Source organism: Dermacentor silvarum, chromosome 2 (genome assembly GCF_013339745.2).
Source record: "Dermacentor silvarum isolate Dsil-2018 chromosome 2, BIME_Dsil_1.4, whole genome shotgun sequence".
NCBI classification, from domain to species: Eukaryota; Metazoa; Arthropoda; class Arachnida; order Ixodida; family Ixodidae; genus Dermacentor; species Dermacentor silvarum.
This window is the reverse complement of record NC_051155.1, coordinates 217442462-217460370: the sequence shown is the minus strand read 5'-3', so window position 1 is coordinate 217460370 and position 17909 is coordinate 217442462. Positions and strand designations below refer to the sequence as shown.

Sequence of the window (17909 nt, the reverse complement as noted above, 5' to 3'; positions counted from 1 at the left end):
CAACAACAACAACAACAACAACAACAACAACAACAGTAATAATAATAATAATAATAATAATAATAATAATAATAATAATAATAATAATAATAATAATAATAATAATAATAATAATACGAAATATTTCCTGCCACGCCAATGTCTCTGAAATAATCTGCTATCAAAATGAAGTTCCTAATGATTTAAAAAGTTCTGTTATTCGCCCAATGTTACAGGTGCCGGAAGCCAATGCAACCGCTATCATCAGCAGCAGACGAGCATGTCATCATCATCAATCCGCAAATAGTGTGAAAATAGTACGTGCATGTTTCAAAGCAGCAACACCACTCTCCATGCAAATCACCGTGTGTCTGCGGAACTCTATTTGATCAAAATTAAACGGTTGACACGAACCGTTTTCCCGGTTTGTATTTAAAGCTGGCCTGTTCGGGTTTTATTTTTGTATCCATCTTTTGCGGCGCCTGCAACGCGCGGATCATCCGTGAGAAAGAAGGAATAGGAAAAAGAAATTCAACAGCACGAAGACAATAGAACTGTTGATCACGATATGCCGTGCTCACGAGCAATCCTCCAAGCGTACGGTGTTGTTCAAAGACAGAAAAGAGGAATGTGCAAGTGCGTGATACAATGCGCGCGTACCAGATCGTATTCCTTTGGCAGTCTGAGCATGAAGAAGTGGCGGCGTTTGGACGACGCCACTTGGATAACGACCGACTGGACCTTGCTGAAGTCGATGCTGCGCAAGGGTGCCCCGCTGGTCGCGTTGCTCATCACTAGGCTTCGTTTCTCAGCCATCAGGCGCGCCACCACGCTCCGGTAGCCCTGGCGGGGACCCTGCCACTCTCGCACTGCGCAGTGAGTGAGTGAAGTGAAGTGAAGTGAAGTGAAGTGAAGTGAAGTGAGTGAGTGAGTGAGTGAGTGAGTGAGTGAGTGAGTGAGTGAGTGAGTGAGTGAGTGAGTGAGTGAGTGAGTGAGTGAGTGAGTGAGTGAGTGAGTGAGTGAGTGAGTGAGTGAGTGAGTGAGTGAGTGAGTGAGTGATTGAATGAATGAGTGAGGGAGGTGAACAGAAGTAAGTTAGTCAGTGAAGTGAATGAGTGAAGAAGTGAGTGAGTGAATGAGTGAGTGAGTGTAGTAAGTGATTGAGTGAGTGAGTGAGTGAGTGAGTGAGTGAAGTAAGTGAGTGAGTGAAGTGAGTGAGTGAGTGAGTGAAGTAAGTGAGTGAGTGAGTGAGTGATTGAATGAATGAGTGAGGGAGGTGAAGTGAAGTAAGTTAGTCAGTGAAGTGAATGAGTGAACAAGTGAGTGAGTGAATGAGTGAGTGAGTGAAGTAAGTGAGTGAGTGAGCGAGCGACTCAATTAATGAGAGAGTTAGCGAGTGAGCGATTTATTTATTTATTTTGATATTGGAAATGTTGGCAACTTTCGTCATTTGTTTTCCCAAACATTTGATTGGCAAATGAGCATACAGAAACTAAAAAGAAGAAATGAACCAATTAAAGCACCCACACACGCACACAATGACGAGAACTTAGCGTCGACACGCTTGAATCGATGAGCAGGGTAATAAGCGCGACAAGACACTTGGTACAATCTGCACATAACTGTTCAGCCCGACATAACAAACGATTCAAGAAAACGATGGAATATACAAAACGAGTATCAATCATGGATGTAAGGAAACGCTGAGACACTTGCACAATGAATACAGTAATAGCCAACGAAAGCCTATTGGAAAAAAAACATAAATATGGGAAAATATATGTAATTGAATAAGTAAACAAGCAAATGAAGACATGAATACGTGATTGAATATGTAAGCGAGCGAACAAGTGAATGAGTGAAGAAGTGAGTCAGTCAGTCAGGAAGAGAGTGAGTGACTGATTAATTGAATGAAAGTGAATAAGCGAACGAGTGAACGAGAGAATTGAGGTAGTGAATGATACAGTGAATGATGGAGAGCACTGAACAATTGAATGATTGAATGAGCGAAAAGGTCAATGAGGGCGTGAGTGAGAGTAAGTTCGAGAATGAGTTGTGTAGCTGGATGTGTGAAGGCGAGAGTGAGCGAGTGAATGAATGAGAATGTATGGCTGCGAGGAGATTAGTTTGTTAGTGAACATTTCAGTAACGAAAAAAAAATTAAAAAAATAGCGTAGCTTGCACTGGAGGCGCAATGCTAAAGAGATAGCGGAGCTGATGGGCACCTAGCTAGTCCTGGCTTTTGGGCTAGGCTAAGCACTACCAAGTCATCCCTAGCATTTTCCAGAATTTATTGATTATTTGTCGATTATCGATGAGCTATTGATTGGCTATTGATTGGCTATCGCAAGGTATTTGCCACGTATTTGGGCCAGGCTAAGTACTAACAAGTCATCCCCAGCATTTTCCGGAATTTATTGATTATTGATCGATTATCGATTGGCATTGGTCATCGCAAGGTACTGGCCACGTATTTGGGCTAGGCTAAGCACTACCACGGCCGCTGGATAAAAAAGGCCTTTTTTTATCCAGCGGCCGTGGCACTACTAAGTCAACCCCAGCATTTTCCGGAATTATTTGATTATTGATCGATTATCGATTAGCTATTGATTGGCTATCGATTGGTTATCGATGACTGTCTATGCTTAAGTAGTCCCAACCATGCTTAGCTAGACTTAGCCAGGCTCAGCTTCGCTTCTTCGCAGGGTATGTGCCATTGCGCTTGGACCCTTTCTGCCCTACCGCCAGGATCGGCCCACATTTTCTGTTTACGCGTCATGGGCTTACGGCCGGTTTAAACAGCTCCGCTGTTAAAAAAGGAAACACGCGATAGGTCCCCGATACGGGATCGCAAATAGCGCTCGTAAGTTATTCCCTGCGTTATGTTATTCTGAACCTGAACCCTCGACCGAAATGTGGCACAGTTTCACTACTTGAAGAGCGAACCTGCATCACGCCATTGTAAAGTATACTTTGATCGATGTGGCAACACAGGAGCGTGTTGCTGTCAATTCTGAATTATGCACGTTTCATTTTATGCCGAACATTACACACGGACACACAGGCGAAAAAACGCAAACTGCGACGTGCGAAATGCGTGCAGCCTGATCGTGTCATGCAGTACCCGAATGACCAAACACCGCACACCGTGGCCTCCTGGATATCGGAATGCGCTATCGGGTCCTTGATTTCACAATGCTGGTGCATACTCACAGATGGTGGTATCCTTGGATCCGGAACGCGAGCGACGCCTGTTGAGCTTCTTACGCTCCTCGGCCACCAGGCGCCTCCTTCTGTCCGCCAGGAAAAGCAGGAGCAGCACGCAGCCTGGAATCGCAAGAACGCATGCCAATTTCGCAGTGAAACATACAGTTAACTAAGTATACTTAACCTAAAAATTAAGGTAATTTGGGTTAGGCTTGGTTAGCTTTCGCACTTTGTGCTTGGGATGGTATAAGGACACTAATTACGGAGGAGCTGGATGTAAATTCTGTTCAGGTATAGCTGAAGATAGCACTCGTGCGTTTCTCTTGTACTTGAAGGAAATGGCGTTAAAATACAGGACGGTGACGAGAGGAGACAAACACAGTCTGTCTTTAGCGCCATTTCCTTTAAGTTCCGTAATGTACCAACCAGCTCATCCAACACGCTACTGCTCTTGTATTTAAACCAGGACAACCCGCGACAATGCTTCATCTTATTACGGCGTTCGCACTGTGGTCATAAGTGGCGTATTCTCTCTTGCAAATGACGTAAGCGCGCATCTTGACAAACAGTGAGGCGTTCGATTCGGCACTTCCGTAATGACAGCTGTTATGTGCTCTTGACTAGTCAACTTGAACATGTCCAAGATAAAACTGCAAGAGGACCACAAGGAATTTACACCGCGATCCGTATCGGGGGAGGGGTCTCATACTGGCTATATGAGGACCAAAAATACAGTTAGTGAACCGTGTATCTTTAAATACGCTCTAGCAACTTTTACCTTTTATTTACTCCACTGTGATTAGTTTGCGTACTGATGGGTTTTGGGTACAGGTGTCCTTTATTCAACAGGCACGGTCTTTAGCACATGCAGATAATGACCACCTAAGTTTTCATACAGATGAGAGAACTTGCCACGTGAAGTGTCATTCTGCGTCATTCTGCATCAATTAACGCCTGTTGGGCGTGTTCTGAATGGCGCTCAGAGTCGGTGTACAAGCGGCCCAGCTGTCGCTGTCAATTTACCTGTGAGACGCGTACAGGTCAGAGGGGTCATTTTCCTTCTTTTTTCTTTCTAGCTTTTTTTCATCAAGAGATGAAAGAAAACATGCAGCTCTGCATACTTTATACAGGGACTATATTCTTGCTTAATTGTTTCCCGCTTGAAGTTTCATGGTACAATAAGGTCCTTTACTAAAGGGAACGCACGACTGGTAATACAGCAACATAATTGACAAACTTCTTAAACTTAGTCGGAAAAGAGCCACTGGCATGACGCGTTAGGCAGGTACATAAGCAGAAAAAACGTCGGCACGTCTTTATGTCGTATTTAATCTGTAATGCATGATGGAAAACTGAGTGAAATGGAAAATTGTGTGGTTGTTCAGTGGGCCATGGATAGGACTTACATGTCTATCGTGGATGCAGGACAAATACACACTGACGTTGGGCTTCGTGGGTATACAGGAAATCTCGCTGAGTTTCTGGCGTGTAATAACTCACCGACAACGAAGAGAGCGAGGCCGAGGAAGGTAAGCGCGTAGGAGATTTCGCTCTCGCTGAAGTAGTCGAACGTCTTCAGCTGCGTGCAGCTCTCCACCCGCGAGCTGTTGAGCGGCGGCAGCGCGTGGCACGTAGTCGTGACGTTGTTTATTGTGGTGCAGCTGTACTTCACCGTCAGCTGGTCCATGCACTGTGTCGCCAATCCTCCGTTGACTGCGTATGTACAGAAGCACGGAGGTATTCTTAATACACTTGAGCTGCGATATGTGCCGTAGACGAGTCCAAGTCTCGATTGGTGCATCGCTGTAGTCCACTTTCGACGACGATTAAAAATAAGCTATTAAAGTTATAATGTACGCTGTAATGTTTATTACGCTATAGCGTAATGTTGCCGATGGCGCAGGACAACTCGGCAAAAGCATGCCCGTTATAAAGCCTCGTGAGCAATACGTGGCCGGAGCTCAGTGAAGCTGCACCTAATGCCCCCTCATTTCTGTCGGTTGCAGTAGTCGACATGAAATAAAAATGGCATCCAGCTACGAAACGTCTCTTTCTACACGCCAGCATACCATGGCGGCCGCCACGCAGACCGCGACAGTGGCCTTCACGGTTCGCGTTGTGCGACTTCATTGGTATGCATGCCCTAGTTACGTTTGCTAAGGAAAATTCCAACTGGTGCGATTTCACGATACTTCTGTCCGATGATAGTCGTACATGTATATTTGTGGTCATAGCACAGAATGCATATGCCAACGAGTGGTTGTATATTACATGTGTGCGCATTGCGATCGACTTGATCATATTGGGCATGTAGGCAACGCATCTCATGTCGATGTTCTTCATTGCCACTCATAGCAATAAGAACAAAAGAAAATTACCATTTCCTCATCGATATTTCTTTTTTCATGCTACAGGTGAGGCGTACCCTGTTTCCAGAATGTTCACTTCTGCATGAATATTTTAAATCGCGTAATTATTTTGATAATCATTGATGGTGATTGATGGCAACCATACCAAATCGAAATCGTTAAGGGTGGTATTTAGTGTCTTATTGCTTGTAACCTTCATACCTTTTTCTACGTTTAAGTACATCCTAGCACACTCTTTCGCTGTAGCTCTTGGAATGTGCGCATCGCAGAATGAAGCGTTTAGAGGCATTTCTTTTAAAAATAGATTTATACGTTCAAGACATATATAGATGCCAGTCACCATTAGAAGGCAGGCGGAACGGGTTGAGCTGAATATCTCCAGCAGATATGTTTGTAGCCGTCAGGATTACGTCGTATATTCGCAGCTCCTTGATCTTGTTGATCATCTCCTGCGAAAAGAAACTGAAAAAAAAAGAAAACAGTAACAGTTAATATCGAAGAAATGCACGCGCATTCTTTCTTAGCGAAGAAAACACACGCGACCGCGGTGATTGGAAGCATATTGACATCATGGTCATTTTGACGGGTCTTTCCAACCTTCGCGGCATAGCAAACGAAGAATAAGCAGACAACACGACTGCTTTCTTCCTTATCAATGAGTGAAGGAGTCTTAACTTCCCTCATTCCGAACCTCTCTTTCAAAATGCAGCAATATTAAATCAACTTTAAGGGTCAGTAAAATTATAAGTGTTGGAGTCACTTCCCCAATTTATAAACCTGTTCTTCAAACGAGACGCTGACTGCTTATTAAGAGCGCTTGCCTCTCTTTCTGCTAATATTGGCTTTAATATAACTGTTCAGTTCTTTACCCAACCACTACCACCTTCTGAGTGGCCGATCCCCCGTAAATGGTGTGCGCAACCACGAACAGCAACGACAACTTCACCAGAAAGAGGTTATGTCTTACGGACAAATTCCAAACGGTTATAATGCCATCCGCAAATATTCACTGCGCCTGCAAGTTTCTTGCCTGCTCTATACGAAAGCACCATATAAAACACTAGCAAGGCCCGTCTGGATGCACAGTCTACTCCGGCCACAATAACGCAGGTGCGCGCAGGCGCGTGAAAGGCGTGCGCGTGTGGTTGCTGCCCCAGCGCAGGAGAAAGCGGTCGTGCGGTCATGTACCCTGTGCCGTTGTTCTCGAACCAGAAGCGGTCCCCGTCTCGGATCCTGCGGAACTGGTCGCGGATGATGGTCTGGAACAGCGGGCCCGGCCGGTCGCTCGTCTCCAGCAGGCCTCCGACCCACATGTCCACGTTCTCCGTCGAGTTGCCGTACAGGTCGGGAAGCACCTCGTCGAACAACTGCGTCGATCCGGTTTGAGAGTGGATACATTACCGCAGAAGGAGAGTATATTGGCTGAATCCGAGTAACGGGTGTAAAAAAAAAAAAAAAAAAAAAAAAAAAAAAAAAAAAAATCACGAAGCATTGCAGCGAAGATTCACGACGAAATACTGTGATGGTTTTCCCGTGTAATTAGAAGATATTGACACGTGTACTTGCTTATCTTTCTTCGGTGACCGCTTTCCCCGGCTAACAAACGTCATGCGGCGCAAGACGCGCCTGCGTGACTGGAAAAGTTAGTTTCCTCATTCACTGTTTCGCTGCTGTATTACTCACCGTCACTACTACGTGACAATCTCTATATTAGAAGAGAACGCAGTGACCATTAACTCTGGTGACAAGGGAGAAAACACGGTGAGTCTATAAGAGGGCACGACGCGGGGAGAAGGAAGCCACGATTTCAATACCCAAGGCTGAGAGTGAAGGAGATCAAATAGAATGACCATAACATAGAAATGAGACAAATCTGATATATTAATGAACGGAGAGTGCATGGAAGCGGTGAAGAAAGCCCAACATTTTTAATGACCAGAAGGAGCGAAAACATGCCACTACTGACTAGAAGAAAACGGGCGGACGACCACGCTATCTGTGAACTAGCCGTGACGCCCGTTTACCATTTTTTTTTCTTAATAGGTTCATTGAAGACATTCAACCACGTGTACGAACAAACCCAATCTTCATCTCCTCCGAAGATTCTCTTTTCCTTTCGTTTCTAGAGACGAGTATTGAACACGAATTGTGTCTGTCGGTTCATGTCATTTCCTTGGTATGTGCGTACCGTATACGTAACGTATGCCATGGACCCACATGAATTTACAACTCTTACCGGGTTTTACCAGACGGGAAGAAACGTTACTGTGCCGCCTGCGAATAGGAGTTTCTTTTACAAACGCCTACTCGCTCCTAATTGGAATGGCGGACAGTGTCAATTGCAGCACATGTGGTGTTCAGGAAACCACCAACCATTTCCTATGTGACTGGCCCAAATACGAAGATGAGGGAAGTGCCCTTCAGACAGCTTTGGGGCATTTAGACGACAGGCCTTTTACAGAGGAGGAAATCTTGGGCCCGTGGCCTCGTGCGTCTGCTATGCGCAAGGCCACGGAGGCGGTGCTGCGTTTTTTTTTTTTTTTTTTTTTAATGCACCAGCATGCATGACGCCTGTGACAAGCTCAGCGATGAACGCTTGTCTGTGTAAATGTGCAAAGTGTGAACTTCTCTCTTCCTTCTGCCCTTTCAATCCCCTTTCCCCCTTCCCCACTGCAAGGTAGCCTACTGGGCTCAGCCTGGTTAACCTCCCTGCCTTTTCCTTCTGACTTATCTCTATCTCTCTTTCAAACACGAAGGATGATGTTTAATAACTATACAGGAAAAATTGAGCGAGAGCAATCAGGCAATGAGGGCAATTTTTAATAATTTCTTGAAACTAGCCTATAATGAAGCCAACAAATAGCGGCAATGATTCCACAGCTACCTTGGTTCTCCACAAGCAAAGTAGAAAGTTACCAATCAAGAAAGGGTTCAGGCAGGGAGACACATCGGCATCAGCGACACGCTGATCGTCGCCCCTATCCCTCAAAACATGCACCCCGAACACAACGGGGGCCGACGCCAGGCCCGTGGCAAGGCACTGCTGCGCTCCTTTGGTGGGAAGACGACTACGCGCTTCGTAGACGCGGCAGAATACACACAAGAACACCGGTTCACGGCGGTAGTCGTAGACGTTAACTCCCGGCTTACTCACGCGTGTAGTCTCAGCACAGAATACCCAGATACAGCGGAAGAGGTTGCGATTGCGCTTGCGCTTACCGACCTCCTCTGCGAGGTAGTTCTTAGCGACTCACAATCCGCAGTTCGTAATTACGCGCGGGGGCGCATTTCCTCCGAAGCTCTTCAGATCCCAAGGAAAGCTGGTCGACAGCACTTCGATATCACCGCGACCATGTGGTTCCCAGCGCACGTCGCCACCCTCACCGACGAGGAGGGCCCCCCTAACTTGAATGAGATGGCACACCGCTCTGCGCGAGAACTGACCCGCCGCGCAGAGTCTGAGACACCCTCTTCGAGTTCGGCCCTCCTGGTGCGAAACACGCGAGAACGCTTAGTCAGATATAACGACATCACCAAGCACTACCAGTTGGGCAGGAGGATATTGCCCCCACCTCACCCCAACCTGAAACGTCGCCAGGGAGTCGTCTGGCGACAACTGCATACACACACCTTCCCCAGTCCGGTGCGATTGCGGCACATTTTCCCCACGCAATACCCGAGTGCTCTTTGCAAGTTATGTCAGGCAACTAGAGCAACACTCTCACACATGTTCTGGGAGTGTCCTGTTAGCAGCGAAAATGGCAGTAGCTCCGGAGGCTCTTGCGTCGAAGTGGGCCGCCGCTCTGCGCAGCTCCAACCTCAAGACACAAGAGTGGGCAGTCCAGCGGGCCCGGGAGGCGGCGACGAGGCAAGGCCTCGAAGTCCCCTCATGGGAGACTTGAGTCCGGGTCGTTAAACTTCGCCGGATTTTAATAAAGTTGTTTCCATCCAATCTCTCTAATGCTATTCACATAGAATGCATAGAATGCATAGATATCTTTAAAGCGAAGATTTCTTTGCCACCCCATCCGGTCTTTTTCTGATCATGACTGCTGGGTGCTGTTGTTCTGCCGAATAGCTCATACTTGAAAGGGGAAAAAAAGTGAATTACGTGTTTAAACCCCGACACAGCAGCCCTATGCTCTACCGATAAGCTACGATCGCTCTTTTTAACACGAAAGTGTTTTATGCCGGGGTCCACCAAGACTTCACTGACGCTTACACGACTACGCGCTTCATACACGCGTAGACGAACATAATACATACACGAACATAATACAAAGAAAGAAACCAGAAGAAAAAGTTCCACAAACATGCAAAATTTGACAATCGAACCCACGACCTCTCGGTCCGCGACGATAGATCGCCGAGCGTTTAACCCATCCCGTACAAAAATGACTGTTGATTTTCTATTGACGTATTGTTGGGGTATTGTTGAATCAACGGACTTTCAACAAAGTCTCTAAAGTCTTTGAGTTCGCTCAACAGTTGCACAATGATATTACCATTGAGAGCTTCTCAATAAATAATTTATTGAGTAATTTGTGTTGATTTTCGTAGTTGTTTTTTTGTTGTGTAGCAGTTGAGTTTATGATATACTAATTAGGACTCGCATATGAAGGCGACATTTCAAAACTTTATTAAGAAGCAATCTTTGCCTCATTCTTGTCACTTTGCGGTAGGTAGGTTCTAGTTTGGGCTCGCGTTCGTAAAAAGAGAACAGTGTGTGACCGACTTTGGCACCGAACGTTGACCTTCGAGCGCAGCAGCCCGGTGCTCTAACCTTTAGGCCACGAGCGCACGCGTACGTCTCTCGTTCCGAAACCATTCAGCGCTTTGATTGCTCGGCGCGCGCGCCCCATGTAACTTCCTCGTCTTCTTGCGACAGCTCGCGCTTTGAGGCGCCATGTTAGACTGTACTATGTCCGGGACCAGCCCGCTTTCGTAGCCGTTTACGCTACGTAGAAACTGCGACGTTGAACCATCTTCATGATCGCCCACGAGTGACTTGCTCGCCGGCGTACAAATGCCATCGTCGTTTTAACATACAACATATGGCATAGCCATAGGTGCGATCCAAAATGCGCACATTTTAGGGAGCAAAAGAATGTGAAATTCACTTGCAAACACGGTGACTGCGTGCATGGGGAGTTCCCCAAAAGTAGACACGGCGGCAGCGCGGATGGTGGCGATAAGGCAGGCGCCGACAAGCGACGACGCTACCTTTGAGCATCGGACGCGCTGTGCGAGCCGTAGGATGCAAGCGCGCACAGGCTGTAAACATACACTTCTTAGGTCTTAGAATTTCCTGTGCCACACCCTGTGTCTCGAAAGCATAATACATTTTTTTATCCAACGGCCGTGGTACTAGATATCAAACAACGAACGCGCTTTGAGAGCACAGCGCGTTGAAAGCAGCAACAGCCGCAACATTACGCAGCTAATCGCTGTCTCAGCGGCTGCTCCCGACACTCGCCTTGCAGAAGCATGCGATAAAATTCTTGCCATGGAAGCCTCCCAAGCCTGTAGCTCTCCTATGTTCAGTGAAACAAACGAAGGCCAAAGAGAAATGAAAGAAATCAAACAACAGTTACGCGCCCACGTTATACCCTACTTTTTACCGCGTCATCTGCAAACATGCTGCAAACTACTTAAACAAGTTGTTGTTCATAAAAATAAAGATATTAGTAATAACTTCTACTCATAGGTGACGCAATAAACGCCAAACCAGTGTTTGAGCATGAGTGTTTAAGTGTGTGCGTGCGTGCGTGACTTTATTGTGAGCAGTCTTTTGCAAGAGTATCCAGTGCGCCGTTAGTTTCGTAGTCGCAATTTTGCTAATCGTATTATTTATTTTTTACGCTACAAATTAAGTTTTCCTTCAAAATTTATTATGTTTTCTATGAACAAAAATTATCAATCATTATTTATGGATCTTAGTGGTTATTTTTAGTAGGAACGATTTTATTAACTTAATACGATACTGAGGCTGTGACCGCTTTTCGACTCTGTCACTCGTCTGAACTTGTGCGGTGGTTCGTGCCGCGCGCGCTTTGTTGGAAGCATTTTTCTTTTGTTTTTGGACATTATGACGCAAGTTTTAGTGAAATCGCTCTATGATGATAAGTGAGATGTTTATCCGTTGAAGACGTTTGCTGACGCAGCTACTGGTCTTCGGGTGATGTTCGAGCCTGGCAGTTTTGATGAGTTGCGCGGCAGAATTCATGATGGAAGGAAGGCGAACAAAGCCGCAGCCTGACTTCTGCACACAGGTAAGTGATTTCGTTTTCTTGAGCACATAGCCGCGTTTTTTTTTTTTTTTCACTTGGACGATCGTCAGATGTTAAGCACACCGTTCACTTTCTGCAGGCAAACCGCATGCCCTGGAGCGAAAGCGCGCGAAGCTAGCGCTTGCTGCCGCCGCTGCTTCGATTGAAATGTTCGTAATATTATCTACGAATTTGCTATCGAAATCGATGCTTCGCCTTTGGAGCGACACTGCGATATTAAAAAAATATTCTTAATCTGTAGTGGCTCATCGTATACCTTAAGGCTAGTGTGCACATTTTCTCGCGTAGTCGTTAACTGCGCCTCTATTTGCGTTGTGGCTAATGTCGCGGTGTGCTGCAAAATATATTTTGCCTTTTCGGTATGTGCGGAGAACAGCCTACCGATAAGTCCTGCATCGGCGCGATGATTACACGGATACACATCGTAAATGAACAGAGGCGTGGTGGCGACGTCGGCAAAGCCGCCGACGGGCTTGCCTTATCACACATCGCCACCCCAACCGCAGTAAGGATATTTATCAAACGTGACGTGTTGCCGTTTAAGGCGTACTGCACGCTTTTAATAGGCGATAACTCAAGCGCGCCGCCGTTCTCTGATACCTCTTTGAGCTGGGCCGACTCGAATGTGCGTTGCTTGCAGAAACGAAAGGAACGCCAGACGGCTCATCGGCGCCTCAAGCTAAGCGCCGCACTCGAGCACCGTTAAGGCCCAACCGCATGCACGCGATATTCCAGCGACAGCGACAAGCGACGCGACAGGCACACCCTGTCACGCTGTCGTGTCGCGGCGTGGAGCAACCACATGAACGCGACCTCGCGAAAAAGAGTAGCGACGGATTTACATTGTTGTGCAAATAAATGTTATCGTGCGCAAGTAAAGTAATCTCAATTTTATCAAAAGGTCAACGTTTTATCTAGATCTAGCTAAGATATGCTATCATCTCCAGTGGAAATCCGTCCCATGCCGTCAGCGTAAAATGCCGTGGCGCCATCTGTTGAGCAAAACTTAAAACACTTTCTCGGCTCTCGGTGGCGTCTCAGGCCTAACAGCGTCAAAACAAACAACCGATCTCAATAATAACGACAAGAGAGCGCCGATACTTTGTCTTCAGCTAGCGATGAGGTGAAGCGATGACTGATTGTACTATTCATTTTTTGCTGTCACAGCAGAGAGCAAGTTGCAAGAACGAATTCAGATCGAAGCGGGCAGACTGATTGCTGCCATGTTGTTGTGCAATCGCTGTCCCCAGCGGATGTCGTCGCGCTGACTTCCGGGCGACAAGCGATATTTTCTGGCTGGCCAGAAACCGGCGACACGACCAGCGACAGCGACGGATAGCCCTCCGCGACGGCAAAACCTGTCGCTCGTCGCCGTCGCTTGTCGCTGTCGCTCGAAAATCGCGTGCATGCGGTTGCGCCTTTAGCGCGGCGAGGAATGGCACGTTCATGAAGATAGCTCACTGCACAGACGCAAGCGTGCAATGCGCACAGGACGCGTACGCAACGCGCGGCACACAAATCGCGCGGAATCCTGTTAGCCACGCAGCAGCGGATACTAAGCTTCAAAGAAGCGGTGCCGGTTCTCACTAGCACGCTCGCGCGCGCATTGCTCTCGGCGAATTTTTAGGTCTGCCCTGCTGCTCCCGAAGATTCGGACTGCTGCTTGGTATCAGCTGTGTACTATAGCATGGTCTTTCGTGTTGTGAGAGAGCAGGGAATATATTTCACCGGTGTGAAACAAACATCGCTGTGCGTATCTTTGGTAACATTTACTGTAACGATCCATTTCATCATTTTCGCGACGGTCCTCTTGAAAGAGACGCAAATATTTAATTGCCCGTGTAGTGCGTACTTATATTTAGTGCGTGGTTATGTATATTGTGTGACAGATTTTTAATTTGCATTATCTAATTCTGTCTACATTCCCCTCTCTACAGGTTACACATGCACCAAATGCCCAGGTGCTAACGTGTCGTTCGTCAAGAACAGCTTGGCGTCGTTTCTCGCAAGAGACATCCATTGATCTGAGGCTTATTCACCAGGAAGCTCGCATCTCTGTTGCCACTCTGCGTCAAGTGGGATTTTTAACTATTTTTTATTCTGCCCTGTGGTGTACGCTGTGACGCTGTGAAGACTTACTTTCATGGACACTGTGAAGGCTTACTTTCGATGTGTTCTGCCTATTAGTTGTAAAGAATTGGCTACCTTGTGAGTGGAGGTAGTTCCTTTTTCTTTTGAGAATGTTTATCAGCCTAACCAAGTGGTACATGCGTACTTGAAACAGCAGCACAGACGAGGATAATGAAATAAGTAGGAACACATACAAGCGCCGACTCAACTAGAAGTTTATTCTTGAAGACAGGTTGTAAACACATTGGAACTTGACAAAGATAAGAAACCATGTATGCGTGGCCTTTGCGATTAAACAAAATTGTGTTTTCTGCTGTAAGGGGTAGAACGAACAATTGTTTCATCACAAAGACCGGAACACAAGAGAAATTATGGAAGCCTTATTTATTGATTGCAAAGAAGACAAATGCATAAGCTATCTGTTGCTCTTAATGGGAAAGAGTTCGGATTTTTAAAAGAGCTCTGCTTGTTTGGTGGTATCACTTATAGGACATCTTTCACTGTTTTTTTTTTACCTGCATATTTATACTACGAAACACGTCTTTCGTTCCTTTTTTTTGTTGCACCGGGCTGTCTGCCACGCATGCATGGCTATTTCTTTGTCAAGTTGGCCAGTGTGCTTAATATCTTTGTCGTCACGAACAAACTTCTAGTTGAGTCAGCATTATTGTGTGTTCCTACCTTATTTCACCGTTCTCATCTTTGGTTGAGCTGTTTGTAAAGTATGTACACACACCAAATTACCAAAGTATCCGTAAAATTGAGATACATGAAGTTATTTGCACTATTCATTTCTGCAAGAATGGTATAGCTTCTCATCTCGTTTGTTCTTAATGTTGTTGTACAGTTTTTGTAATATATAGCTTGGAAAGACGTTTTCTGTCAGATTAAATATGCATGTATGTCACTTTCGATATTTTTTTTCAACATGGGTAGTGCAGCTCCTTCCCTCTTTCGGTTACTGCTTTGTCACAACTTTTATATATTTTATGCAGCAAAATGCTGGTGGAATTATATATATTTATGTGCGCAAGTGTGGTAAATGGTGTTTTGTATGTGCATTTATTTGCGTTTTTTACTAGCTCTCCAATCTGGCTGTACAGTTATTGAAACCTTTTCTCATGCTTTATAATGAGTCGTTCTAGGCTCTTTGATGATGCAGGTGACCATTTATTTCACTGTTGGGAATTGCGTTACTGTGTGTCACTCCAGTTGTCTGTGTATTTTATGTCACTTCATTATATCATTGAAACTATTAGCCTTGCATTAGCTTTTTATTGACCGAGGTACCAGTTAGTTGCTGTGTAGGGTGAAAAAGGCCCAAAGGAAATGATTTCATTAGCTTTGTTCAAGTCCAGAAAAAAATTCACTGATGAGCTCACTAAATTAGAAAATGCCACCAGGAAACTCTTCCACACCCAAAAGTAACACAAGAAATTAAATACTGTTCACACTCGAGAGGGAAACAGCGTGAAAAAACTCGACAAGAAGGGAGACACACACCAGTGCTTCTTGTCCCTTCTTGTCTTCTTGTGTTTTTTTGCGGTGTTTCCCTCTCAAGTATGCACCGACTAGCCCAAGCCTCTACTGTCTTGAAATATTGTGCAGTTCTTGACTTATGCCAGGGAGGTAAGCTGCTTTTACAGCACAAATGTTTTAGAAGTTTACCTCTGAAAAACACGATTCAGGTGTTTTGTATATATATACATGAAGTCATTTGTTTCCAGTTTACTTGTTATTTTGCCTACTCACAGGCAGCCGTAAACCCTTCTGTGAGTGTTTACTGGGTGTGTGAAGCATTTTACTGTAAGGTATCCAGTGGCCTTCATTTTTGTATTTATGCATGCAAGCCAAGAGTTCATGTGTTCAAAGTTAGTTACAAGGGTATGCTTAAGGTCTGCCTTTGAGTCACTTGACTGTTGTTTTTACAAAATATATTTTTTCTGCTGTAATTGTGAAATATAATTCTTTCTGCTGTAATAAACTTCAAGTTGAGTGAGCATTTGTGTGTATTCTTATCTTAATTCAGCGTTCGCATCTCTGTTTGAGCTGCTGTTTGTGAAGTCTGTACATACACCAAATTGCCAAAGTGCTCGTAAAATTGTGACACATAAGGCTATTTGCATTGTTTATTCCTGCAAGAAGGCTTATAGGTTTCCATCTTCCGTTTGTTTTTAACATTGCTGTACATCTTTTTAGGTCGAGTTCAAGGAGTCCCTTAGGTAGCTAATAAGAGTGATAACTTTGTAAAATTTATCAATTTCATCCATCATCATCGTAGTTTTAAACCCACTAAGTTATACTTTTCAGTTCTCATGACCCTGCTTTGTGCTGTGCTGTACAGGCACAGGAAGCTTTTTTTATGCTGTAAGTGCAGGTGGTGTTGTATATCTTCCAGAAAAAATTGTGCGAGTTTAACTAGGCATGTGTACACTTTTGCTACATTTTTTTGAGCATGTGTGCTATAGTTCTGCTCCCTTACACTTAATAGCACTGTAGGCACTAGCGTATGTCTTCAGGTTTCATACAGTTGTGCCTTATATACTGTAATAATGTGTCATGTGCACGCTATATTACATCTTAGGGTACATGAAATATGTCAGTCGCTCCTTTGCTTCCGTTCGGATTAGGGAAAGTTATGTGAAGAGGCACCGGGGCATGCAAGTGCAAATTGCAAAGCAATTTCAAAATTAAGTGCACTAAAATGCCACAAGCCCAACAAAATATCAATGATATTTCAGTGGCAATTTTCGAAATATCAATGCCATCTCAACAGGCGCACAATGTACTTTTCAATGCTGTGTCAATAATCACTCAACAATTGGTCAACAGAACAATCACAACAGCATTTCAAGACTGCATCAATACAAACCCAACAGAAATTCAACAGAAATTACACAATGATATGTCTAAGCACAATGTGCTTTCAATACTAACTCAACAACTATTCAACATTGACTTGCCCAATTGTGTTTCAATAAAATTTCAGTGGCCAATATTCAAGAGCCCTCAACACTTTGCTCAATGATATCCCAACAAACTCACAATGAATGCTCAATACGATACTCAACATTGACCAATGATATTTCAATGCATTCTCAACAAAAATTTTTGTAAGGGATTGCGCCACAAACGCATTTGCAGAGAGCTACACAGACGCGCCTTATATATCTAACACTCCTCCGTGTACCCGCGCTCTTGCTCGGGGCGGTGCCGCCGCCTACGAGCAGAAAAGAGAAGTACTGCATTATGACACTAACGCGCACCGACAGTGAACGCTTCGGTGGTCTCAGCACTACGACGCCTCGATGCCAGCATTCGAAGGGACGCTGGCATCAAGAAGCACTACCAACGCGTTCTCGCAGAAGCACTACTAGGTGGCGTTCACCGTACTCAGCACAGCGGAGCGTGGCCTCCGCAATTAGCTCTGAAAATGTTTCTGAAGTTGATCGCGGAGGCTGCAATTACGACGCGCTGTACGCGCTGATTTGACTCGGTGACGATTCAGTTACGTGCTTTGTCTTGCGCGTTGTATTAGTGTGTCAGTTACGTGCTTCGTCTTTCGCGTTGTGCTAGCGTGTGCAGCGTAGTGCAGCTTCCATATGCACGACGGTTGCTCATGGTCATCGACGTTGGTAGTCGTGATGGAGGAGACGTGCCACCAGGCGTCAGCGTGGGTGCATCAACGCCTAAGGGCGCTTTAGCCACAAAACACCAATAGACATTATATATCAATGTGCAATAAACATTACACTACTTCTGTGAAGACACGTTTCACTTTCGTGTTCTATACCGATTCCTATATAAGAGGAATCGGTATAGAGGCATAGAGGCAGGAACGAAATGGGGCAAATTTATAGTATTTGCATTAGCCGCTTCACAAAAGCTTTGCTTCACGTAGATTCCAAGACGAGCGTCGTCTTTGCATAACTTT

General features: G+C 45.3%; 1 protein-coding gene and 1 long non-coding RNA gene across 2 annotated transcripts in view; one reads left to right on the top strand and one right to left on the bottom strand.

Annotated features, from left to right (window-relative positions):
• LOC119442650 (dual oxidase 2) overlaps positions 1-17909 on the bottom strand; it is a 58351-nt gene that overhangs the window by 16300 nt on the left and 24142 nt on the right. The window contains exons 12-16 of the mRNA XM_037707606.2: positions 6744-6922; positions 5896-6017; positions 4687-4899; positions 3193-3306; positions 640-848 (exon numbers count right to left, since the gene is read on the bottom strand). Of these exons, the coding sequence (XP_037563534.1) occupies positions 640-848; positions 3193-3306; positions 4687-4899; positions 5896-6017; positions 6744-6922 (837 nt within the window). The remainder of the gene's footprint in view (positions 1-639; positions 849-3192; positions 3307-4686; positions 4900-5895; positions 6018-6743; positions 6923-17909) is intronic.
• On the top strand, positions 11594-13872 carry LOC125943300 (uncharacterized). Its single transcript, XR_007465727.1, has 3 exons — positions 11594-11827; positions 11925-11994; positions 13783-13872. It is a non-coding gene; the product is annotated as an uncharacterized LOC125943300 (long non-coding RNA).